At 42.9% G+C, this 27,785-nt stretch overlaps 1 protein-coding gene across 2 annotated transcripts in view; it reads right to left on the reverse strand.

Annotated features, from left to right (window-relative positions):
* MAST3 (microtubule associated serine/threonine kinase 3) overlaps positions 1 to 27,785 on the reverse strand; it is a 229,955-nt gene that overhangs the window by 182,905 nt on the left and 19,265 nt on the right. The window contains exon 2 of one of the 2 annotated variants that reach the window (XM_077476340.1): positions 24,400 to 24,489. The exons of the other annotated variant lie outside the window; for it this stretch is intronic. Coding sequence (XP_077332466.1) covers positions 24,400 to 24,489 — 90 coding nt within the window. The remainder of the gene's footprint in view (positions 1 to 24,399; positions 24,490 to 27,785) is intronic. 2 annotated transcript variants of the gene reach the window in all.

A 27,785-nucleotide genomic window follows, 5' to 3' on the forward strand; every position in this document is an offset into this window, starting at 1 on the left:
TTGTGTGATCAATCTCACATCTTTCATCCTACTCTTGGCGATTACCACACCTGGCCTACAACCAGAAATGTACCCCTTCATATTGCCTCTGGTAACTGTAGCGGCCACTGCCCTTGCTGTGTGGCCTTGACTTATTGGGCTTACCAGTTACCTTCTCTTGGCCTGCTCTTCCACATCTAGGGGTTCCCAGGGTTGATACCCAACAACTTGAACGCTGATACAGATTAAGTCCTCTTTCAAAGGTTTTATTTTGCAATATTAACTTCCAAACAACACAGTCTCTTTGGGAACAGAGGGCACAGGTGAAGAACTCAGACTCCTTGAACTGCAGGTCTAGCAAAGTCTCTAATTCCACCCAGAGAGTAGCCACTCGCAGCTGGACACTTCAAGGCTGAACAGATCTCTAGCCAGAGATCATGGCAGTCAGCACATTGGCTCAAAACTTCAAACAGTCCTGTGAACGTGGACAAGTTGTAACCAAAGGCGAACAGGAACCTTTTCCTCAGTACCAGGAACGTTTCCCGTCTCCTCAATGGTACTGGAAAAGCGTGAATTCGTCAATGTCCTTCCCAACTCAGTAACTGGGCACTTCCCAGGATGCCACTTGCCGGCCCTCCTCTGAAGAGTCCTCCCCCGGTCACTTCCACGAGCTGTGGTGCCTCTCCAAGCCGAGAGCACACCCGGACACCTTGAATCCTCCCTCAGTTACTGCGCCTTGGACCAGCCGGGTCCGAGACTCGGGAACAGACAGATCCCTACCCCAGACCAGATGGGTCTATCAGGAGCCTTCCACAGGAACATGTTGTGGGTTGTCTAACACCCCGTGACCTCTCACGGGGCTACCCCGGTCCTGGAACCAGAACAGACCACACGGGTCTCACAAACCTCTCTCCCCAAACACGTGACCCACACATCTTAAGTACCCCTTCCCAGACTCCTCTACGGGCCCCAGTACTCCCACTGATTGGCTCCGAGAAGGCTGATACCTAAACATCCAACCAGACCTGATTCTGGCCTGTCATGTGCACCTCACCGTTCACATGACCAGGCAGAACTTCCAAACACAGCCTAGCCAGACTGGTGTTAAGGCCTACCTACTCAATTAACCCTCAGAACCCCTACTGTTCTGAGGCAAAAACTAAATTTACATGCGCATGACATTTTTGTCCAAAATGTCATCCGCAAAATAACCAAATGTGTTTTTCCCGCTCTAGGAGTTTATAACCTCCCCAACTGTGACCAACTGTGGTTTGCTTGTTATCACACAGACATTTCCAGATATCCTGTCCAGAATCAGAATTCAGTTTTTTCCTAGGATGACAACTACTGGGGTACTACTACTCTTATCTGTAGACCAAGTTTCCTAATCTTTTAAAATGACTACATAGTTTCACATAGCAATTTGCCTGCAAATTCCTTGCACATGAAAAAAACAGTCAGTGTTTCTGACACCTGTAATCCTCCTTGCACTTTCCTGTGGCTGTTGCCAAGGCAGCAAGTTATGGATTAGCAGATGATAAAGTAAAAAGGACTAGAAGTAAGTATGATGCATTCTTAAAGAAATGCTGTCACTAAAACAACTGCTAATAAATGTGGCTCTTGCAAAGACGAAAAGTAAATGGTTATTTTGCTGCTCGCACCACTGACCATTGTTGTAACGAGGAAAAAAAATCGACTCAAAGATTCTTCACAAATCAATACTTATGGGAGCGTCTGACTCCTTGTTCATCTCTCTCCTCAGTGGTACCTCCTGTTGACCCCTATGACTAGAAGAGGAACCACTGAGTGCAGTCTGGAGATCGACACCCAAGGAAGTGTTTTTTTGTTTTTAAGAGTTTTGACCTGAGATTTTTTTTTTCCATTACAGTGTTTGCAGGGGACACTTTTAGCAGTTTTATTTTAGCGACATAGTCCTTTTTAGTGTATTGATGTTGAATTGGACTGTAGTAAAAAATTATCGTCGATATGTTTCCAACCGAAAAAAAAAAAAAAAAAAAAAACACAGGGCTAGAGTGGTTTTGAGATTCTATGTTTAACTTTGGAGCTAGTAATAGAAATAAATAAATAAAAAGTCTGATTTGTATCAACTGCTGAATTTTAGTGTGTGCCATTGATCACAGTGATTGTTCAACTGATATGTTGCCTTTTTTTATTTTGTTCTGTTACCCCATTTTTTTTATATTTCCTTACATTGCTCGATTATCTTTTGAAGGTTGGAGATCAACGGGACAGCTAAGCACTATGTACAATAAGAAGTGAAAGAAGAGAAGCACTATGTACACCTACAAGCATGTATGCTGTACAATACAATATGTTAGTTGGCATAGAATGGTACATTTCTGTTTTACACATGCATGTCAGCCAAGTTGGACCATACACTGAAAGGAATGCTGTGGTTATTGTCATACCTACCAGTTTACTATTGTAAGGAAGTGTTCTTTGATACACGTTCAGTGTGGTTGTTTACATTCATGCATGGTAAAGTTCTGGTTATAGACAGATTCTTCCTGTTAAGAGGTTGTCCTTGTCCTTGCTTAAAGTGGTTGTAAACACTTAAAACCACTTTGACCTACAGGTAAGCCTAGATTAAGGCTTACCTGTAGGTCCAAGAAATATCTCTTAAACCTACACGGTTTAGGAGATATTTGCCGAAAGACAGGCACCGCTGTCTACGGCGCATGCGCCGTAGACAGCGGCGCACAGGCGCACTGAGCGCGCCGCGGTCAACGCCGATATGCCGCGAGTGGCGGCTCCCGTGCGCATGCGCGGGAGTGACGTCATCACGGCTTCGCCAAATGACGGCGGCGGAGCAGCGAGACCCACTGAGAAGATGGATGCGCCGGACTACAGTGGTGACTTCGCTGGCTCCTGTGTCAGGTTAGGTAAGTGACACATAATGGACTACTATGCGATGCATAGTAGTCCATTATGCTTTACCTTTGCAGGGAATGAAAGAGGAAGTAAACCCATCAGGGTTTACTTCCTCTTTAAGGACAGGAAATTAATTTTATGTATTATATAGATATAGCACCCTCTACCTTAGGTAGCAGGTAAGTGCTAGAGTAGTGTTTGTGTTTTAACTGCCGGTGTTCCAGTGCTGGGAAAATTTAGGCAGGCCCAGCTGTGAGCTAGGCCTGTTTGTTTTTGATCTGTGCAAGCCAGAGAGGTATACACACCGCTCCTTCACCGCTCTAAAGGTGTTGCTAGCAGGGCTTTTTTTTTAGCATCCTGGCAGCGCACCATTCCAGTGTGAAAGCCCTCTCCTCCAATGCTCCTTCCCATTGAAATCAATGGGGCAGCGCTGTGATACCACCGGCAAAACACCACCCTGGCGCCGTTTTGCGGGCTGATTTAACCCCTTTTCGGCAGCTGGCGGGGGGGGGGGGAAAAAATGCCCCGCTAGCAGCCGAATAGCATCGCTAAAACGACGGTAAAGCGGCGCTAAAAATAGCGCCGCTTTAACGCTGACGGCACAGTGTGAAAGGGGTCTTAGGGTGTCCCATCCAAGAAGAAGGAGATAAATAAAGTCCCGCTAAAATGTACATGCAGCACAGGGGGCACAGTCAGCAGCACACATTAAATATTTACGACTTACCATCCATGCTCTCTGACCTGTTATTTGTGTGTACTGGCCACTCCCCCTGGTCCTGTCCTGCCCAATCACAGTCCCAGCAAATCCTGCAGCAGCCATTATGCTCTGCCTCCGCAGGGATCGATAAGCAGAGAGCAGAGAGCTCTGTCCAGCAGGCAGCGCTGACAAAAATGTGTGATCTCATGTGCTTCCTTCCCTTCTCCTCTCTGCTAGCTGAGAGGGGGGGGATGGGTGCCAAAAATGTGTGATCTCATGTGTTTCCTTCTCCTCTTCTCCTCTCACCGGCAACATGCTGACTGGGGGGGGGGGGGGGGGCATGCAATGGGCCGGCCCCTGGAGACATGCGGGCCCCTTATAGGTGTAATGCCTGTACCCCCCTGATGGTGGCCATTGTTGTATGTAATGCCATCACTTTATCATGTATAAAGTTACACTAATCACCTTCTGGTATGTCTGCATATCTTTACTCTTAGAAATCTATGCTGGGTGTATTCGTACTACTGCTGTCAGTTATCGTGGGTGAGTTACTAGTTATTGTCCTAGAAAGGAATCATCTCTACATACGCTGGAGCCCTGTTCTAGGTGGAGGCACTACCAATTATTTATTCATAGACCACTCTTCCTTTAGCAAGGGGCTCTGGCTCATTTGGCTACCTGCAGGTCAGTGCCATAACTTTTGGGGAGAGGGCATTTTTGATTCTTGGCAAAGTTTAATCTCGCTTTTTGAATTTGATCCAACTGGATGTGAACAAAGTTGCAATTTTGTTGTCGAAAGGAAAAAAAAAAAAAAAAAAAAAACACGGTTTTGTTAAAATACTCAAGCTTTAGCAAAAAAGTACTCATTTGCACCATAATACAAGATATTGGGCAGATGCTGGGCAGTCTCCTGCTATCTTTCTGCATTTGGAGATATAGCCACTAGATGGCACAGTTTTAATCTCACTCAGCTCTAAAGGAACAAATTGTCAATGTACTTGATATGCAAACTGTATTGAACGATTACAATGGCAAGTTATGATCATTACATTTTTGCTTGTTTTCATAGCAGTTGGGATGAAATTTGGGCATTTTATCTACAGTCAGGCCTGCTGTTAAAGATCACAGGGCCCTGTACAGCCTAACAGGGCCCTCCTTCCCCCTGAAAATAGCAAAATTAAAATGATAATGATAAACCCGTTTTGAACTGATGGGGTCCGGGCCCAAGACAGGGTGCTGGTTGTACTGGCTTATCAGTGGCCCTGTCAACAGTATACAGTGAGGAAAATTATTATTTGATCCCCTGCAGATTGTGTAAGTTTGCCCATTTATAAAGAAATGAAGGGTCTATAATTTTTCTCATAGGTGTATTTTAAATGATAGAGACAGAATATCAACCAAAAACACATGATACAAATGTTATAAATTGAGTTGCAGTTCAGTGATTAAAATAAGTATTTGATCCCGAGCAAAATATCACCTAGTAATTCGTGGAGAAACCCTTGGTTGGATTTTGGTCCATTCTTTCAAAGATCTTTTGTAAATCCTTAAGGTTTCTTGGCTGTTGCTTGGCAACTCGAAGTTTTAGCTCCCTCCATAAATTTTCTATAGGATTAAGGTCTGGGGACTGGCTTGGCCACATCGTGACCTTAATGTGCTTCTTCTTGAGCCACTACTTAGTTGCCTTAGTGGTATGTTTTGGGTCATTGTTCTCATCCAAAATTTTACAATCCAAAATTCTGACTATGACCCTAACAACACCATCCCTACAGTCAAGCACGGAGGTGGAAACATGATGCTTTGAGGCCAATTCTCTGCTAAAGGTACAGGCTGACTTTGCCGCATTGAGGGGCCAATGGATGGGGCCATGTATTGTAAAATCTTGGATGAGAACCTTCTTCCCTTAGACAGAACACTGAAGATGGGTCGTGGATGGGGATTCCAGCATCACAATGACCCAAAACATTCCACCAAGGCAACAAAGGAGTGGCTCAAGAAGAAGCACATTAAGATCATGGAGTGGCCTAGCCATTCTTCAGAGCTCAATCCTATTGAAAATTTTCGGAGGGAGCTGAACTTGAAAAACAACCTCACCCTATAATCCCCCCTCCACCAGATGATTTGGACCAGTGCACAAAGCAAGGTCCATAAAGACATGTATGAGCGAGTTTGGGGTGGAGGAACTTGACTGGCCTGCTTAGAGTCCTGACCTCAACCAGATAGAACACCTTTGGGATGAATTAGAGCGGAGACTGTGAGCCAGGCCTTCTCGTTCAACATCAGTGCCTGACCTCACAAATGCGCTTCTGGCAAACAAACATTCTCATAGACACACTCTAAAACCTTGTAGGCAGCTTTCCTAGAAGAGTTGAAGCTGTTATAGCTGCAAAGGGTGGGCCAAATCAATATTGAACCCTATGGACTAAGACAGGGATGCTGTTAAAGTTCATGTGCGTGTAATGGCAAGTGTCCCAATCCTTTTGGTAATATAGTGTATGTTTGGCTTCGCTGTGCTAGTACTGGCAAGGGAGTGTGGCATCGAAACACTAGTTAAGCTGGGTATACCAGCAGGCTGAATAAAAAAACAAACAAACATACATGTGATGTTGATTCTATTGTATTCTAAACAACAGGAACTTACCCCTCCCCCCCCCCCCCATCAGACTTCACAGATCAGTGTTTGCAGCCATTGGCTGTAAGCATTGATCGGATGCTGGTTTTCCAGCAAGACCATTTGACAGAAGCCAGTCGTTAGACTTCGGTTGAACAGAAATTTGGCTGGTTCAGCAGATTTTTGGTACATGTGTACTTAATTTACTAAGCTACCTTTGCTAGTAGCCTCAGTTCAGCACTGTTCATGGACCTCAGAATGGTACAGGATCAACAACATACAGGGATAAGATAAAACATTACTGGAACCTGACAAGATGATAGTCCAGGTTATTGAAAATTAGTTTTGATCTGTACTAAATTTTATGTTGTAGAACAAACTCCAGGCTCATCCCTTTTCACAATCTAATTCTATAAATCATCCAATTTTCTTAAAACAATACACCACATATGTCAAACACAAGGCCCTCGGGCCAAATCCGGCTCTCCAGGCCTTGTCATGTGGCCCTTGCACCTAATTTTGCAGCGGGAACATTGAAGAATTCCTCTGCCACTGTGACTACCTACATCTGTCAGACTCAGCTCCTACTACTGTTTGGGGTTGAGGTTGCACACCCTGCACTCTGTACACAGCACACCCCTGAACGCTGCACTCTGTACCTAGTGCACCCTTAAAAACCTGAATTACGAACATAGTGCACCCCTGAACTCTGCACTTAATGCACCATTAAACCTTAAATTCTGTACATTGCGTACCCCTAAACTCTGCACTCTGTACCTGGCACACCCCTAAATTCTGCACTCTATATGTAGCATAATCCTGAACTCATGTATGGAGTCAATATTTTTCTTGTTGCAATCTGCTACAATCCTCCAAAAAATTGAAGAAAAAAAAAAGCTTCCAGATTCCGATAAGCCCCCTCGGCCTTTTTTTTTATACATTCAGCTGTCAGCGGGGAACCCATTGTCATCCGCTGTTAAGGACGTGGCGCAGCCAGCTATTTGTCAAAAAACAGGACAGGGTGTCCCTGCGACCCTCACACTGTTTTTTGACAAATACCACATGTGATACCACCTGCCAAACCCTGGTGGTAATTATCACATGCTTTTTTACTCTCTGGTCTGTTTGTGAATTAGACTAAGGCCCCTTTCACACTGGGGCGGTGCGAACGTCGGCGGTAAAGTGCCGCTATTTTTATCGGCGCTTTACCGTAGTTTTAGCGGCGGTATGCGGCCGCTAGCGGGGCGGTTTTAACCCCCGCTAGCGGCCGGAAAAGGGTTAAAACCTCCCACAAAGCTTTGTTGCAGCAGCACTATGCCGGCGGTATAGCCGCGCTGCCCCATTGATTTCAATGGGTTGGAGCGGTGAATACACCGCTCCTTCACCGCTCCAAAGATGCGGCTAGCAGGATTCTTTTCACCGTCCTGCCAGCGAACCGCTCCATGTAAAAAGCCCTCCGGCTTTCACACTGGAGTGAAAGGGGCCGGTTTTTTCAGGCGCTATTTTTAGCGCTGTAGCGCCTGAAAACCGCCTCGGTGTGAAAGGGGCCTTAAAGAATAAGTAAACCCTGATGGGTTTTACTTCCTTCGTTTGCCCCTGCACTTACCTGAAAACGAAGCCTGTGCCGTCCCCACTGCAGGCTGCATCCATGTTCACTCCTCTTCCTATCAGGGGCAGCGGACTCCGGCACAGTGACTGGCCAGACCCCCATGACATCAATCCCACGAATGTGTGTGGGAGCCGCCACAATCACGGCACTCGCTCATGAAGAAACGGCAGGGGAGTGGTTTCTTCACAGCGCATGCACCAATGACATAATCGGTGCAAAACACAGTAAATATCTCCTAAATGGCGCACCTTTAGAAGATTTTTACAGTATCTGTAGGTAAGCCTTACCTATAGGTACAACTTCCAAAGATGTTTACAACCTCTTTAAGAGCTTTTTAACCACTTCCCACCTGGCCAATGTACATATACGGCTGGGTGGGAGCCGCCTCCTTCTGACTGGACGTTCAGGAACGTCCTTCAGAAGGAGGGGGATCGCGCAAGCGCGTGCTCGCGCATGCAGCGCGATCCCGATGTGCTCGTGTCACCCGGACACGGCGCATCTCAGATCGGCAGGAGGGCTCTGTGATTGGCCCTCCTGATCACATGACTGCTGTGTCCAACACTGAAGTCGTCGCTGAGGAGAGGAGAGCAGATCGCTGTGGCCGGCTGGTGATCAGTGAGTATGAGCTGTTTTTACAGCTTTTTACTAACTGATCACCAGTCTAGTATAAACCTACAGTGTAAAACACACATGTCACTACAATACACGTCACCACACATGTCCCCAAAACACACATGTCCCCAAATAATAAAAAGACATGTCCCCAAATAAAAAAAAGACATGTCCCCCACATATGTCCCACTAAAATCACATGTTCCAATGATTATCTGCACACATATGTACGTGATCACCTGCACACATATGTACATAATCATTTGCATACATATGTCCGTGATCACACAAACCAATTATTATACACTTAACGGAATTTTTTTTTACCAAAAACATGTAGCAGAATACATTTTGGCTTAAATCTATGACAAAATTTGATTTTATTGGATTTCTTTTAAAATAGAAAAAAGAAAATATTGTTTTTTGTCCAAATTTATCGCAAAAAATTAAAAAAACGGAGTCATGAATAAATAGCACCAAAATAAAGCTCTATTTGTGCGAACAAAATGATAAAAATTGTATTTGGGTACAGTGTAGCATGACCGCGCAATTGTCATTGAGAAATCGAGAGTGATGAAAGCTGAAAATTGGGCTGGGAAGTAAGGGGGCGAAAGTGCCCTGTATTGTAGTGGTTAAACAATATTTACAGGCACATTTTTTTTTTTTTTTGCAGTAAATACCACATAATGTTTATTTCTTTTATAAATTAGACTTAGTTTACTGCATTCAACAATTTATGCTAATTAGTCACATGACCACGTTATTGCATATGGTAAATGTTAGTGAATTGACCCCTTTATCTTAAAAGTTCATAATTCCAAATTAGAGGTTTATTTGTCAATTTTGAATCTTATGTGAAAAGCATATGAATCTTGGGTAAAAATAGTGCTTTCACTCTCTACTGGCTAATCTACAGATCACTGTATTAACCGCTTGCCCACCGGCTCACGCCAATATACGCTGGCAGAAGGGCACGTACAAGCAAATTAATGTACCTCTACATTGCCCTTCAAGAAGCAGTTTGCGGGCACACGCCCGCCGCAACCTCCGTGAGAGTGATCGTGGGTCCCGCGGACTCGGTGTCCGCAGGGATACCCGCGATCGTCTCACGGAGAGGAAGAATGGGGAAATGCCCATGTAAACATTTGCCTTGTGACAGGACATACTGATCACTGCTCCCTGTAATCAGGAGAGGTGATCAGTGTCGTGTCACACATAGCCCCTCCCCCTTAGTTAGAATCACTCCCTAGGACACACTTAACCCCTACAGCGCCACCTAGTGATTAACCCCTTCACTGTCAGTCTCATTTACACAGTAATCTATGCATTTTTAAGCACACTGATTGCTGTATAAATGTGAATGGTCCCAAAAATGTATGATGTGTCCGCCTTAATGACGCAGGTATGATAAAAATTGCGGCCATTAATAGTAAAAAAATAAAAACTATCCCCTATTTTGTAGACGCTATAACTTTTGCTCAAACCAATCATACGCTTATTGTGATTTTTTTCCCCCAAAATATGTTGAAGAATACATATCGGCCTAAACGGAGGAAAAAAAAAAGTTTTTTATATATATTTTTTGGGGATATTTATTATAGCAAAAAGTTAAAAAAAGTGTTTTTTTTTCAAAATTTACACTTTTTTTTGTTTATAGCGTAAAAAATATAAAAAAGCAGAGGTGATCAAATACCACCAAACTTAAGCTCCATTTGTGGGGAAAGAAGGACGTCAATTTTGTTTGGGAGCCACGTGGCACGACCATGCAATTGTCAGTTAAAGTGACGCAGTGCCGAATCGCAAAAAACGCTCTGGTCTTTTGTAGGCCAAATGGTCCGGGGCTTAAGTGAAAACGAAAAAAGAGCATTCATATGAAAAAAAATAAAAAATCTAAAAAAGTTTATCTAAGGTAAACAATGCAATAATTCAAAATATATGCAGACAGAAGTGGCTATCTATAGCAGAGATTAGGTACCGCTGTCTTCTCCCCAGTGGACACTGTAGTGTTATTCTACACCATGGTGTGAATTTTATGTTTAATTCATAAAATTCAAGCTATAGCGTGGAGCCTACAGTTTCCCACAGAGTTCTCTCTACTTGTTGCTGCAGATAGACCTCCGACTAGGCTCTCCTAGTGTTATTTATTTTTGTACTTACCAAAATCCTCGCTCCTGCAGGCTTTTTCCTCATCACAGTGTGATCGATCCCCAAAGTAGATTCCCATCACCATTCAGTCATTACATATGATGCTGTACCGGCAGTCTTTAAACTAAACAGCAGTCTTGTACTAAGTGGCTTTCTTTGATGACAATATGCTTGTAATATTTTACTAAATAAAAACATATACTGTACTTACTCTTGTTACTTTTATTGGCTTAGTGGTGCTCATCTCATCTAAAGTCCCAGGGCGAATTTCTCCTTTTTTGTATTGCAAAAAATGGCCTGGTCATTAAGGGGGAAAATCTTCCGGGTCTGAAGTGGTTAGCTCATTGGATTAACTAGAGCAATATTTATTAGTATGAAAATATGAGAAAACACATAAAAATGGTACCACATGACAAAAGAGTCACTCATGTTAAAAAGCTTCACTATTCTGTCCGTATATTTGACCCAACAATAATGGTTAAGCTTCTTCCCCTGACTCAGTAGAGCTAGTATATGGGGATACTGGTGTAGTGAACCTCAGAGATCTGAGTCCAAGGGATGCACCCAAAGTGTCTAGGGATGTTTTGAGACACATTGGGAGCATCCCTTGGACTTAATCGTGTGTGATGTGGTCATTTTAATGTGCGTTTTCTCATATTTTGATAAAAATAAATATTGCTATAGTTAATCCAATGAGTTAATGTAACTTTGATTAATCCTAGAGGTGGTTGAGCAACATCAGGCCTTTAATTCTCAGTTTTTGTGATGAATTTTGAGGGCTGCGATAGAGGACTTTAAAGTCTTTAGACGTCCATGTACATGAGGTATATATTTGACAACACTTGTAATATGACTGATTTATGTTATTTAGAGAATAATGATGCATAATTCTCACAATGAATATACAATCTTGTCCATGCCTATGCTATGCTTATTTCATAATATGTGTAGAGAAGAAGGAAAGAGTTGGGTCGATGATAGATTTCCTTCTTGTACCGAAAACAAAAATGTAGCTCAACTTTAGAGAAACATTTATAACAGTTATAAAAGTTATAAAAAACACAATACATTTGCTACAAGTGCTTACAACGCTTACATTTTGTTCTATGTGTTGATTTTGATATCATGAACAGCTTGTTGTTGGATGTAATGTGCACCTGAGCACAAAAATGCCTATCAACATAAATAATATAGTATCACGAGCACTCAATATTAAGGCAAGAGAAATGATAAAACATGCCCAGATTGGTGCATCTTGAATCTGAATACTAGATTGTGGTTTCCCAGTTGGGTTACCACTGCACCCTGGGGTGCTGTTTGGGTTCCTCTAGGGCAGTGATGACGAACCTTGGCACCCCAGATGTTTTGGGACTACATTTCCCATGATGCTCATGCACTCTGCAGTGTAGATGAGCATCATGGGAAATGTAGTTCCAAAACACCTGGGGTGCCAAGGTTCGCCATCACTGCTGTAGGGTGTGGCAGGCAAAAGACTATGGATCAGCATAACTAGCTGCCGGCAAGTTGGCTTCCAGCACCATAACAACCAAAGAGGCTCTAGGGCAGTATGCTGATGTGATGGGGGGGGGGGGGACTTCTGATGTGATGGGAATCCTCTAACATGATGGGGGGTGTTATGTAAAGGGGTGCATCTGATGTGAAGTTAATTTTATTAAGGGATCGATGTGCATCGTCCTAGGCTCAGGTTTCTCATTGATGTAACATTTATGTTTTTTTTTTTACATTTTAGACTCTAGCACCTTGAGATTTTGCATACTTTTAAAGAGTGCCACAAATGCTGGACTAGATTGTGCAAATATATTTTCAGTGATTTATTACTGAATATTATGCATAAGCATTTGTTCCCCCAGATCTCCATGATCTGACTGCCATGAGATTGTTTTTCTTAATGTCAATGTAGGGGGGAGAAGTGAGAGAACCAAGCAACCCCCCTCCCCTATTGCCAGCCTAATATTGAGAAAAAAGAAAACGTGCCTGATAAAAAAAAAAAAAAAAAAAAAATCCAGCCTGGCTAATTGCTAGTTCTTCTGAATGCAATCGACCAGGGACATCAGCTGTAGTCTGCTGATACTTTCCTATTTATTCAGGCTTCCCTTTATTCCAATGATTCTTCATTTATGATAAAATAACAGGAGCAGCATTGGTAAGCTTAATTGGTGTACTTTGGTCAATAAAAACAACTTTTATTTCTTTAAAACTAAAATATTTCTATTTGTAAAGATGGGGTTCTGAACGGGTTAATATCACTCGTCTGAATGGCGTTTCCCCGATCCTTCCCCTTCGAACACAGTGATCGCTAGGCAGCAAGTCTACTCCGTATTAGCCAGGAGCTGGATGGTGTTTCCCTGGAAACGCCATGGATTTCTTTCCTTCATCATTACATCTTCAGCCACTGCACTGTGGGAGCGAGGGACTTCCCTCCCCTGTATATGACATTTCCTCATGTTGGATTTGCTCTGCTGGCAAGCTGCCACCTGTCAGGGAAGCGTGTGTGTGTTCTATGAGGCTTAGAGGTGAGTTGCTGTTCTTAAAGTGGAACGTCAGTCATTTTTTCATCTTTCCATCTATTAAATCTTCTGCCCTTGTTGTTTTAACTTTGGATAGTAAAACATTTTTTTCCTGCAAGTAAATACCGTATACAGCCCACTTCCTGTTTCTTGTCTGGTCGTTAGCCTAGGCTTAGCAAAAAGGAGGGTTTCACCATGTCAGATCAGTATGTTGTTGCCATATCCCTAGTATTTTATCAAGAAAAAGGAATCCCCCTTCATTGGGACTTTGTAGACAACAAACCCACATGAAATTACAAAAAAGATATGTAGCGCACTACCCCCTTAGGAGCTGCTGTGTTTGTTCATTACCTTTTTGTCAAATGACCCCGCTTTCAATCCCCCATGCAATTTCAGGACACCAAACAAACGCTGAATTTTATAAGGCTTTACTCTGGGCGTAAATCGGTGGGCTGTTGAATGGAATATATGAGATGCCCCATCCGACCCCAGCTTTGAATCCAAAAAGGGTACCGATTTGTTGCTGTAATATTTGGTAGTTAACACCCTTCTAGCGATCCTTTTCTGATTCCAATTCCTATTTCAGACCTTAGCACTTTCAATATGGACAGACAAGCATCACTCTGAATAATGCTGTGGATGTAGACTCCAAAGTCACAGGTCACACTGCCTATTTCCATGACTCTTGTTATCAAATCCCCGTCAGTCCTGGAAAAGTGCTTGATACTGTGGTCCTTATGTAGCACTGACCCCCAAAGGAGCGGCTGGTTTAATTGGGCTTACTGTTACCTTCTTGACCTCGTGTACGTCTGGGGGTTTCCCGAGGTAGATGGTCCAAAGAATTGCAGAAACTGACACTGGATCCACTTTTGATCCAATATATTTATTTAACAACAAGTAGACAGAACAGTCTCTCAATGAAGGGTAGAGGGCTAGGTAGGAAGTTCAGGTACTCTTGGAACTGCACAAGATAGGAAGTCTCTCACTATAGAAATCCAGAGAATTACTTCTCACAACTGGATTCTCACAGCTACCGGATAGACCTCCTCTCACTAGGCCTAGCAGCCGATAGAGTGTTTGAGTAAAGCCAAGCCTATGCTACAGACTTGCATATAGAACACTTGAACAAAGTCTCTGCCACAGACTTGATGTAGAACACTTGTGAACAAAGTTTCTGCCACAGACTTGATGTAGAACACTTGTGAATAAATTCTCTGCCACAGACTTGATGTAGAACACTTGTGAATAAATTCTCTGCCACAGACTTGATGTAGAACACTTGAACAAAGTCTCTGCCACAGACTTGAATGTAACTGAAGGATGTAGATAAATTTAGAGAGCTATTATACAATACCAGTATCTCGCAGCCGGTCCGGCGATACCGTATGAGTGTAGATTCACTTGGTGTATTTCAACTGAGCCTCCAGGCTCTTTCTGAGAAGCCAGCCTTCAGCGTTGCCTTCTCCCGAAGAGTCCTCCCCTGGTTGCTTCTCCAGTTGCTGGGCCTCTCCACAGCTGAGATGGCACCGGACCACCTTTGAATCCTCCTTACTTTGCCTCGGGCTAGCCAGCCCCGAGACTTGGAATTGGATGGATCCGCACCCCAGTCCATGAGGGCCATGGGAGCTGGTCAGGAGGACTAGGACCAAACAGACAGAAAGATCTTCTGGACCGGAATCCAGAAGCACGTGATGTCAGTACCTTAAGTAGCCTGTCCCAGAATGCACAGCAAGATGACACTGGGCTGTTTCCGAGAAAGAATGGCACTTAATGCGCCTAGCTAAACTGCGTTCTCACACTTGCCAGTAGTGACAGCACCACCTGTGGCCAAGCAAAACCCAGTGCAATCCAGCTAGACTGGTACTGAAACCATAATTTGGTATAATTGACCCTAAAACCCAACTGTGGTTTTAGGAATTTTAAATAGAAAAAACACATAGCACGTGCTCTTCAGGAGCCAGCGCTACACGTAGATGCACAGTATTAAGTTACAGATTAGCACCACTGGGTTGCACTCCCTTTTCTCTCTCCCAATCAACAGTTCATGTTACTCGCAGAAAGTTGATTCACAGTTTTCTCCGCCCGCTTAGCTCCTACTTCCTCCTCCATGCTGTCCGGCATATCCCCGCATAGGACGCCGGTCTTCCTTCAGTACTACATGACGACTTTTCTTCCAGGGACCAGACGTTGGCCTCCCTGGACTCCTCCTCTGGCTATCTGGCTCCGGGGTCTCTGAACCCCCGGGCCTTCAAGCCTCCCCCGGAGGCTCTGGGGTCTCTGAACCCTCGGCCCTCCGACTCCTGCTGATCTCCCTCTGGACTTTCCCTGGAGCATGTGACTACCCTTTTTATGAGAGACCCCCCATTGACCAAAGAAATTAACCTTTGGTTACTTCTCTTACATAGGCTTCCTGCCACTCAGGCCTCAGTCCATCCTCTGTTTCCAGCAAAATCCACTGTAAAGCAGAGGAGGTATCCCTCAGCCCAAGTGTAGGTGGCCACACCCCCATCTACTCTGACACTCCCACCCCCAAATAAACAACTAGGCCAAAATAAAATAGCAAGACCCTGGCAATTTTACCTGTCTCTATATCCTACACTATAAAAAAAACAAAAACCCACTAAGCACCTACTTAAACGTAGGGGGCCCTACATATAATTTATTAAATGTACATAAAAACATTTGATCATGTGATGACCAATACTAAAAGGACATAGAGAAATATTATACAAGTATGAAAAACAGCATAGACAAAGCAAAAAACAACAATACAACAATAAAAAGTTACATGGTATGTATGACAAAAAAGGTTTTTACTCTCTTACTCTACTTTACTCTACTTTTTCTCTATGTCCTTTTAGTATCGGTCATCACATGATCAAATGTTTTTATGTACATTTAATCAATTATATTTTTTGTAATTACATGTGTGTTTGTTGTCTACAAAGTCCCAATAAAGGGGGATTGTTTTTTCTTGATATTAGCCTAGGCTTATGACATCATGCACAGCTCTCTCTCTCACTGTTGTGAGAGATTGCCAGGAAGGGAGGGGGATGAGTAATAAGAGGGCCAATGAGAGCTGCAGAGCTGGAAGTGTGTGTCTGTGTAAATCCAGGAAGTGAACAGGCAGCAGCTTCAGCTGCCCACAGTCAAAATGGATACAGCTAATGGAGGGAGATTTCTGCAGCATATTTGGCAAGTACAGAATCACAGTATATATAAAATGATATGCAAAGTGCTTGGAGGGAAGCTTCAGAATGGTAAATGTGTTTTTATTACAAATTATGTGAGCAGACTGCAGTTCCTCTTTAAGAAGCAAGACTGCCGATCAGTTAAAATGCATACATTTTATTTAGTAATAATCAATTTTTTCCTAATTTTTCATTGTAAGGATTTAAGTAGTATAATTTAAAAGGGAATTCTCCTTAAATCTCTACCAGGTGGATTATAACCCTTTTTATAGTGACCAATTTGTGAAAGGTTGAAATAAAAATGTTGCCATTTCCTTTTGTCTTTTTTCAATTTCCTCCCATCCTGTTAATAAAAAGCTATTTCAACTTTTTAGATTTTTTTTTTTTTACCTTGGAAATCTATTGTAACAAAAGTGATGGAACTACCCTGGCAGTTCAGGCTCATTTACACTTCATTGCCACCCAAGGACACCCATTTTGATCCTTGAAAGTCTGCAGCACAGTGGGGCAACCAAGTGCATTACACACAGTTGCAGGGCGGTTGTGGAATGGCCCTGGCAGTAATAACAACCAAATGCAAGCTGTTCTGTATTTTTTGCTGCACTGCACCACTACCACAGCATTGTGTACCAACATGGCTGGTGGATAGCTTAAAGGGATTGTAAAGTTAAAAAACCTAAAAAAAATAAAAATAACAAACATGTTATACTTACCTCCACTGTGCAGCTCGTTTTGTACAGAGTGGCCCCGAACCTGGTCTTCTGGGGTCTCTCGGCGGCTGTCTAGGCTTCCCCCCGCAGATACTTCTAACGTTCATGCGAGCTCCCTCGCGTGGTGAGAAGCACCTGCGGATGCGCTCCCGTGATACAGCCAGTGGCTATAGCCACTCGCTGTATCACATGGCCCCGCTCCTGGCACTCCGTGTCAGTGGATGTGATTGACAGCAGCACGAACCAATGGCTGCACTGCTTTCCATCCACTCCAGCCAATCAGCGGCAAGGCTGAATGGTGAAGAGGACAGCGGGGGCGAGCGGGATTTTCGAGGGGTGAGGTAAGTAAAACGGGGGGGGGGGGCTGGGGGCGCAGTGTGTGACAGATGTTTTTTCACCTTAATGCATAGAATGTGACATGTTGCATCTGGCAGTAGGTGACGCTGGTAAGTGACAGGTTGCATGTGGCAGCAGGTCATGGTGGTATGTGGTGGCAGGTGATGGTGGCAAGTGACATGTTGCATCTGGCAGTAGGTGACGGTGGTAAGTGACAGGTTGCATGTGGTGGCAGGTGATGGTGGCAAGTGGCATCAGGCAGCAGGTGACAGTGGCAAGTGACATGCTGCATTTGGCAGCAGGTAATGGGGTGGGGGCGCAGTTTGCCATCTTCACCCTGGGCACCAAATTACCTTTTCCCAGCACTGGTCATGTGACATCACTCAGGCATAACAATTGGCTGCTAGCCTCTGTCATTGTCACATGTTCCCTCGAACCTGGAAGGTGGGTATATTTGCAGAATGCAAAGGTGCAAGGAGCTGTGAGAAAGTGCAGGAAGGGTGGGTATAAGGGGAAATGTAATTTGCACTTGGGTCTTCTTAAATATAATTTGAAATGTAACTAGCACCCAAATTTTGTTTACTATTAGTTTCCTATGGTCATTTACACAGCATTGCTCAGCTTGGGAGCCTTAGGATACAGTGAAGCACCGCTACATTGCACATGGGCTAACAGTGAATATGCTGACAAGAGGAAATAGCAGAGCAAGTGGAGTTGATGTGGCATCAGTGCGCTGCTACTCATTCATTATCCAATCAGCAAGCAGAGGGTGAGTTCCTGCCAATCTGTGCTACTGGATCTGGTTGTACTGTCCTATAGGAGTGTCTGGCTGCACAGTATTTCAATTTCTCTGCAGATAAAATAAAATGTATATGTATATGATTTTAGTGGCGTGCCTAGAATTTAGCTTTGTAAAATAAAGATTTTATACGACCAATGAGATGGAAAAAAAGATCAACTTTTAAACATACAATTATTTAAAAAATTACGATAAAAGCCACGATAGGCATTCTTTTAGGTCATATAAATAAGGCTATATAATTGAATGAGCTTATATCTATCAAATACAAGCTTTCTAATGTGACAGGCTTAATACAGCAAAACTACTAATTTCCTAAACCTCACTGTTATAGTTACTATATACTTATTTGATATTTAAAAAAAAAAAAAACTGGTTTTCCCTTTCTCCTTTTATTTTTCCTAATTTATTGGATACCTAATGAAAATGAAATCACTACAATCCATATTAGGACAAAAATGAATGAGAAAAATAAGGTTGTTATACCATCCTATAATGAGCACATGGAATTAAAGTGGTATTAAACCCAAAAGCAAGCATTTATTATATTGTGGTTTAGATTCTCTTAGATATGGTGGCTGTATTCTTTTTCTTTTGTAGGTTTACTTTCCTTTATTTTTACCAGGTGATCTGGCCAGTAAGTCTGCCGTTTTTAAACAGAACAGGCTGTCCTGCAGATGTAGAAGTTAGAGAGTTGAGACAAACCATTTATCACTGAATGGCTTTTCAGCTTTTATTTTACACCTTTATCCCAAAAAAGAATAAAACTGTTGCTATAACTGCTTATTAACCTCCCTGGCGGTATGATTATTTCGGATTTTAGGTGCTGAATGCGGTACAATGTTTTGCATGGAAATTTGGCGTTTTATATTGTAGGCCTGTAATTCTTAGAAATAACTCACTGAAATCTGTCCAAACCAGAGTCTAGCAGACATCCCGGGTATGATAAAATTTGAAAAACAAAATCATAAATTAAAATATAATAAATAGCTATATATAATTGTACCAAATAATAATATAATAAAAAATATTCAATAATGTAATCAAATCAAAAACACTGGAATTTTCTCAGTTGCAGAATTGTCACTGTCATTACTTTTCAGTATTTGATGACGGATCTCCCCACAAATCACTATCGCTCAATTCGGCGAGTGATTCCAATTTATTATCGCTGTTTTCTAGCTGGTCTAAAATCATTTTTGATGTAAAGGGACAGTTTTGGTTGATATGGACAATCTCCAGTTTCCAGGCATAAAGAACAGTTTTTATAATATAAAACTGCATGCAGGACACTGGACAGACCACTAGGGACAAAGGGGATGTGAAATGATTACACACAGCAATGTAATCTGTAAGATTACATTATAATGTATGTAATGTGTGTGTTTCACTTTTTGAATTTGGCGCCGTTCTCCATCCCCGTGCGTCGCAACGCTAGCAGGGAACGGAGCTTGGCTCCGTGATAGATCGAGCGGAGGACGAGCCGCTCGCACTGCGGGGAGACATCGCTGGATTCAGGGGACAAGGTAAGCACACTCATCCTGGATCCTGCGATGCGGTCCCGAGTCTGGCTCGGGTTACCGCTAATGGTACTGAATTTTCACCCCAAGACAGACTCAGGAATACCACCAGGGGGGTTAAGTAATAGCTGGAATTTGGCTTCAATTTGTTAGCGTATTTAAATCTGCTAGTGAATCTAACACTCTCCCTCAGAATGACAATGCTGCTGATCAAAGAGGCCTCTGTTTCTCCTTCATCCAGAGTAGATGCACTCTAATACAGAAGGTGTGTAACTGGCCAGATCACCAGGTGAAAACAGTGGGGGGGGGGGAAAAGCCTAAAAAAAGAAAATGAATGCAGTCACATCTAATGTTCGGTAAGATACAATACATAAAATTTTTTTGGTTTAATACCCTTTTAACCATGCACTATACATTGCTGCAATTTAAAGGAAGTGTACATGGAGTCATGGTGGTGCTGAATTCCAGTGCTCATTGTACACAGTTATAGTGCCTTCAAGGTTTAACTGTCCTCTATGAATACGAGTTCTATGAATACGAGTTGTCTGCTTCAATACTTATTAAACCACTGACCCCAAACATGTATGCAAATTTGAAAGCGTTGGATCTGCGTGCCTGTTCTGGGACAGTGACACAGAGGGTATTGAAGCCGCGGGATCAGTGTGACTGCTGAAAGAGCGATACACTGATCTCGTGGCTTCAATACCCTCTGTGTCACTGTCCCAGAACAGGCACGCAGATCCAACGCTTTCAAATTTGCATACATGTTTGGGGTCAGTGGTTTAATAAGTATTGAAGCAGACAACTCGTATTCATAGAATGAGGACAGTTAAACCTTGAAGGCACTATAACTGTGTACATGGTTTTATAGACTCAGCAGTGTCTGAGCGCCATTCACTCTGCAGTAATTAGAACATGCCACAGCAAAATAGCAATGCCAAGGAAATACCTTTGTTATCAAGTCTAAAAATAAAAAAAAAAATCTATTAAAAAAAGAAAAAGAAAATAAAAAAGGATTAGCTGTGTGCTTGTTGTTATGATGTTCATTGATGCAGTGTTACATCCTTCCATATAATGTCACTAAGGAACAAGCACCCACTCCAAGAAAAATATGGGGAAGACAGGATGATGCCATCCGGTCTTCATTATGGGTAGAAAACATTACAGTGGTCATATACAAGAGAGGCGGATCAAAAGAAACTTTCCTCTTCTTCAAAAAAAGTTATAGCATGCGATTTTCAAATTTGGTTGTTGCTTTTTTTTTTTTTGCACATGACACTGTGGAGTTGATTTAGACCCCTTTCACACTGAAGGGTTTTGCAGGCACTATAGCGTTAAAAATAGCGCCTGCAAAATGCCCTAAAACAGTGGCTCCATTCACTCCAGTGTGAAAGCCCCAGAGCTTTCACACTGGAGTGGTGTGTTGGCAGGGTGTCAGAGAAAGTCCTGACAGCAGCCTCTTTGGAGCGGTGAACTCACCGTTCCTCCACCGCTGTTCTCCATTGAAATCAATGGGGCAGTGCTGCGATAAGGCCGACAAAACGCCGCTCCGATGGCATTTTGCGGGCAGATTTAACCCCTTTTCAGCCACTAGCGGGGGGGTTAAAACCGTCCGCTAGCGGCCGAATATCGCCACTGAAATGACAATAAAGCGGTGCTAAAAATATCGCCGCTTTACCGCTGACACCGGTGGCGGCTCAGTGTGAAAGGGGTCTTACTAAAACTGGAGAGTACAACATCTGGTGCAGCTGGGCATTGTAGCCAATCAGCTTCTAACTTCAGGTTGTTCAATTAAAGGGTTACAAAACCCACAACAGTAAAATCAGTCTGTATATGCAGTAAAGCATGCTTGTTTTACTCACTGTGGAACCTAAGGGGTTAATCCTCTGCATTGTGTAAAAAGGCTGTTTGATCCTGTCTTCTCTGCTCCTCCCCTTCTTCCACTGTCCCCAATCCATCTGTTAGAACAGAGCCTTGGAGGCACTCTGCACATGCTCAGTTTGGTGTGTATTGTTAGTTTTTTTGAAAGAGTGCATGTGATCAGCACAGGGCCAATCAACACTGTCCAGACAGAGGGTCAGGGGTCATGCAGCCTCATTGGACAGTCAGAGGAGAATAAAAACTCTTTCTACAAGCTTTAACCAGTGCTTGGCCTGGCACCAGTAGAAGTCGCAAGACTGCTGATGAGAAAAGGTATTTTGCAGTTTATATATTTACTAAAATAATTGCATCTCCATCTTCTGTGTACTGTGGGAGACCAGCTATAGATATGAATGCAGGCTCCTGGGTTCAGTAACACTTTAAGCTTTAACAAAAAAATAAAAACTGGACCAGATTCTGCACTTTCCACTTTTAGTGAATCAACCCCTATGCAATCCAAGTGTCAGCCCTGCTCTGATTTTCCGAATTTGAACAAGTACTTCTAATTATACTGCTAATGACAATAGTAATCCATTCTTCCATATTGTGATTTTCATCAGATGCTTCACAACATTTCTGGTTCTATTAAAAATTACTTTAAATCACCTAATATAACTAATCAGCTAGAGTAGCAGTTAATGTACAGTAAACCTGTCTATATGTAATGAGATAACAAACAATACATTATTGCCTTGTTGTTTGGCCATGTGTAGGCGCTTATGATTAACTCTAGTGAACTGGAATGCATGACCCATGCTGATGTTATCCATTGGGATATGCTAATACATTGAGCTACAGATGTTAAAACAGCAATCTGGGATTCAAGCTGTAACCTAATGCATCTTTATCTACAAGCCTTAGGCTTCCCATATGGTATTATATTTTAGTTACACAGTTTCTGAAATCCATCAATACAGGTATATACACATTCTTACAGTATAGGTGTACAGTCATTTTCTCTAAACTGGCTAATCAATCCCCAAGCTAAACTACGCTAATCCCCCATTTTGTGTAATAAGCTGGCAATTTAGTTTTATCCTTTAAAGGGGTCATTAAGGTGAAAAAACATCTGACAATGCCAGCCCCCCCGTTTTACTTACCTGACCCCTTTGAAAGTCCCACGCTCGCCTCCGACATCCTCTTCGCCGCTCAGCCTGGCCTTTGATTGGCTAGAGTGGATGGATTGAAAGCAGCGCAGCCATTGGCTCACGCTGCTGGCAATCACATCCAATGACGTGGCGCGCCGGGGGGCAGGGCCGAGTGATAAAGTGAGAGGCTATAGCCGCCGGTGTATCACGGGAGCACGCCCGCAAGTACTTCTCACCATGCGAGGGAGCTCGCATGAACGTGAGAAGTACTTGTGGAGGGAAGCCGAGACAGCAGCCAAGGGACCCCAGAAGACCAGGTTCGGGGCCACTCTGTGCAAAACGAGCTGCACAGTGGAGGTATAACATGTTTGTTATTTTTTTTTATTCCCTTTAAGTGTCAAATTTATAGAAAAAGCTACAAAAATTATCATGAATGTTTTCAAGCATTAGGCTGTATTCTGGGCTCACCCTAACTACATTTAACCACTTGACCTCCGTAATATTTACTCCCCTCATGACCAGGCCATTTTTGTGATACGCCACTGTGTTACTTTAACTGACCATTGCGTGGTCATACAACACTGTAGGTTAGACAAAAAAAATGACACTTTACTTCCTCTTTAACACTGCACCCTAAACCCTCTTAACACCTATGTTGACCAATCTGTAAAGGAAAGATGTATATACTTACCAATTTTCAGGACACACCATTCCAGTAACGCAATCCAGCTCCCCTGTGTCAGCTAGCAAGGCTGCTGGGAAGAAGAGGAGGGAGTGCCCATAACTGATGGACCATTGAAGCCTATGAGTGACGTCACCGCATCAGACAGTTGTTGAGTGCGCTCTCCTCTCCTCTGTAGGGTCACGGGCTAACACAGGGGCGATCACATGACTGGACCAGGCTGAAAATAGACAAGTATACACATGTTTCTTAACCAGGTTGATAGACAAAGGTGTTAGGAAGAGTGATGGGTCAGTTTTAGGAGTAGTTAGGGTTAATTCCAGAATTCCACTTTAACACAATAATATGGGTCTTGTTTTTAGCCATGCTGTTGCCATCTTTAAAATAATTTCAGATGAAAATAATTGTAATTTTTTTAAAATAAGGACGCTTATCCTGTTTTTTTATCTTTGTGATCTTAAAAGCCCTGCTCCCCAGACGTGGTGGCATAACTACATTCATGTAGACACATAAGGCTGCCATGGAGTACTGTGACAATGGGATTAATTCTGAGTATTGCTAAATACCAACTCCTTTAGGCATAAAGTCCCTCTTTGTTGACCCAAGTTTATTTGTGTACATTCAATGTAGTTAGTACATCACGGTTCGCAAATTCTGCCATTTACTTCCCTGCTTCTCCACCCTCCTGGTTATTTTACTATTTGCAGACAAGGGGAGGAAAATTGAGCATATCATAACTTCCAACTCAGAAGATACTGTAAATTTCCCTACATTTATCAAATTCTTATCTCATAAAAGAGCTTTGAACTCTACTGGTCTCCAACAATATTGAGTAATTACAGGAATATGAAGATTAGCTTCCGTTTGGCGCGATTACAAAAATAATTAAATGTACCTTTGAATATCATTAGCATATAAGTCTAGTCCTTTAATATTAGGATTAGAGTCCATATTTCACTACTACAGTACTTTTACAAATACTACATTTGATAATATAGAAAGAGACAAAATTATAAAGGGAACGGAAAAGTGTTTTACAGTACACATAGTAGAGTCAAGGTACAATAATGTGTTTCTTACCTCCATGGGTGTAGTGTTTGCAGGGGACTGTTGGGGCTGCAGGGACTACAGGGACTTAGTAGAGTCGGACTTTGGCTGTTCGGAGATAAACTGTAAAGGAAGAGCAAGTTCAACACCTGGAGCTCTTCACACTGTATATTACAGTCGTATGGACAAAAATGCAAAGCTGAATACTACAATAATCTTAAAACACACAAGACAAACTCAATGGCACAAGGAGTTCAAATAAGGTTGCAGATACACTTAAGACTACACATTACCTTACAAAGTGTAATGTCAGTTGACATATGCACGAAGTTTGTGAGGAACAGTAGACATTTAGCTAACATTTAAAGCGATCTCAGTGAATACTGACTGTTCCATGATATTTGTACCTTATAGTCAAATAACAAAAATGTATTCACTCTAAGAATTAATACAAAATTAGCAGATTGGCACTGTTTCTTAGTACACTGAATTAATAAGCTTTATGTCATCTATGAGTCAGATAGGCACACATATGTTCGTAGACAAAAACGAGCAGATTGAGGTAAAGTCCTTCAAATACTTGCAGAGAATAATGCCGACTCGTTTTAACATGGTGAAAAGTGTGTGTTTGTTGGCAGGTAGAACTGGATTACCACAGTTTAAGAGTTAACACTCTCCCTGCTTTTGGGTCATTTCCTGGAGTAGATGCCTCTTTTGGTCTTTAAAAGGTTTGGGAGGAGTCTTCTCAAAGTCTTTTGCCAAGTGAAGCTAATGGGGAGGACTGTGGAGGCTTCTGGCCTATTTTGAACACGAGCAGCATTGCCCTAAAACTGAAGTACACCACAGCACTCCTCTAGACTGTATGTAAGCTATGCAAAGTCTTAGCCCTTGTACACACGGTCGGAGAATCCATCGGAATGTGTCCTATCGGACCGCGTCGTCGGATAATCCGACTGTGTGTGGTATGCATCTGACTGATTCCGTCGGACGCAATTTTCCAACATGTTGGAAATATTTCCCGACCAACTGGGCCGGTCGGACATACTCCGTTCATGTGTAGTGAACTTTGATCGGACCAAGTACCACGCATGCTCAGATCAAATTCCTACATCAAAGCTATTGGCTACTAGCCTGACTGTAGTCCCATCGTAACGAAATTACGTCAGCATGTTCTGAAAGATCGGATTTTTCGACAACTTAGTCCGACCGTGTGTATGCAACAGTTTCGGACAAGATCCGACGGACAAAATCCTACGGATTTGGTTGTCGAAATCTCCAACCGTGTGTACAGGGGCTAAAGGACCACTCAGAAGCTAGAAAGTATGAGGCCTCTTGTTTATCCAAAAGTCTAGACTGTTTATCCATTTCTACACTTGAAATGACTGTGGATGTGGTTTACTACAATTTATTATGTGAATTCAATGCAAATCCGGCCTCATTAGGTTCTCAGAGAGGTGAAATACTGCGTTATTGGAGAGTTGTAATTGGAGAGTTGTAATTCAGTGGTTAAAAACTGCACTGAGATTCAACAAATACTCCTACAGAAGTTGTACCTGTTTATTTGCAAAATTCGTAAAATTCTGAAATAAAAATAACTTTTACAGACCCACAAAGTAGGTCAGGGCAGGGAGCTGAAGTTACAGCTCTCAGTTAGAAGAGCTTTGTGCCCTGATTGGAGGGAATCGACCCCCCCCCCCCCCCTCACAGCACATAGGAACAATGCAGAACTGATTTATGAATATCATACTGTGTGCTGGAGCTCTCCTCCCGCTTACCTTTTTATCTCTTGGTGTCTATAAAAGTTGTAAAAAGTGACTCACTCAGATAACAGATGGATGAGGCAGCAGAGAGAAATGACATTCAGTGCTTTTGATAGAGGATTGTAAACATAGAAATATGTGCTTTGTTTGTATTTCATGTTTACAACCACTTTGGAGTCGTGTATCTGTGAAGTCTTTTGTGCAAACATGGTTGGCCACAGAGCGGTGATGGGTAGGGGAACATAGTCACCCTCCTGATGGTGAGAGATGACCCCCACAGGTAGCATGCATCAGGTGACATGGGCCCCGGGTGTCTGTATTGACTTTATGAGGGCATTTTTTCTCATGTACTTTTTCTGTAGGAGTGTTCAGAAGTTGAACACAGCAATTTAACTAAGCAAAGATAACTGAAGCAGCAAGAAGATACAACAAAGTACTGTTCTACACTCTGGACTGACTTCAGGCAAACCAACATTTTCAAAAGCATCATTTACAAGTCTGATTCCTACTCTCTCCGCCCTCTAATATGCCTCCTATACTCTTCCTTCTCATATTAGTATCCTCTGTTCACAAATTCTCTTTTTTTTACCCCTCTTCTCCATCCCAAAGCTTGTACATATCACCCTCACTGTTACCCTCTCCCTACTGGCATTCTAATCACCTCTTTCAAATATTTAAAGTGGTTCTAAAGTCAGAAGTTTTTTTTAATCTTAATGCATTCTATGCTGCTGTCAATCAAAGTCAGTAAGCCAATGAGGAGAGCGAGGGGGTGGGGCTGAGTCGCAGCTCTCTGTCTGAATGGACACACGAAGCAGCAGCTCGGCTCAGGTGTCCCCATAGCAAGCTGCTTGGGGAGGGGCCAGGAGCGCCGGTGAGGGACCCGAGAATAGGAGGATCAGGGCTGCTCAGTGGTTTTGCACAGAGTTTAACATGTTTGTTATTTTAAAATGAAAAGACCTGAGAATTTAATCTCATTATAACCCACATGCTGACCCAAACCCCAGGACAGAGTTATGTGCACTCATATACATCCCACTCCCATCTTACTTTCCTCACCCTCCTAATCTCTGGGGATATTTCCCCCAATCCTAGTCCTCAAGTATCTCACCCCCACATATGGCCTCCTTCTTCAGGCAATAGCCACAATCCACTCAGTTTAATCTTGATCCCCATGCTTCCAAAAAGCAACCCCCTTCTCATGTGTCCCCCTTGAATGCCCACTCTGTCTGTAACAAGCTCACCTCTGTCAAGACCTTTTTGTCTTCCACTCCCTTAACCTTCTTGCAATTAAAAAAACCTGGCTTCAAGCTTCTGACTCTGCCTCTTCCACCACCCTCTCCCATGGTGGCCTCCACTGGACTCACTCACCCAGACCTAGTCGTTTGAAAGGAGGTGGAGTTGGTTTGCTTCTATCTCCACTAAACACCTTTCATGTCCTTCCTACTCTCCCCCCTCTCTCTTCTTTTGAGATTCACTGTATTCATCTGTTTTCTCCAACTTCTCTAAGGATTGCAGTGATCTATTGGCATCCTGGACCAGTGTCATGCTTTCTTGATGACTTCTCTGCCTGTCTACCCCTTTTTTCCCCCCTCTGAAATACCCACCATAATGCTTGGGGATTTTAACATCCCCATTGAAGTAAACAGTCTGGTTTCCTCT

The sequence above is a fragment of the Lithobates pipiens genome, unplaced genomic scaffold, assembly GCF_037356315.1.
Source record: "Lithobates pipiens isolate NorthernLeopardFrog02 unplaced genomic scaffold, aLitPip1_a1.2 Scaffold_13, whole genome shotgun sequence".
Classification (NCBI taxonomy): Eukaryota; Metazoa; Chordata; class Amphibia; order Anura; family Ranidae; genus Lithobates; species Lithobates pipiens.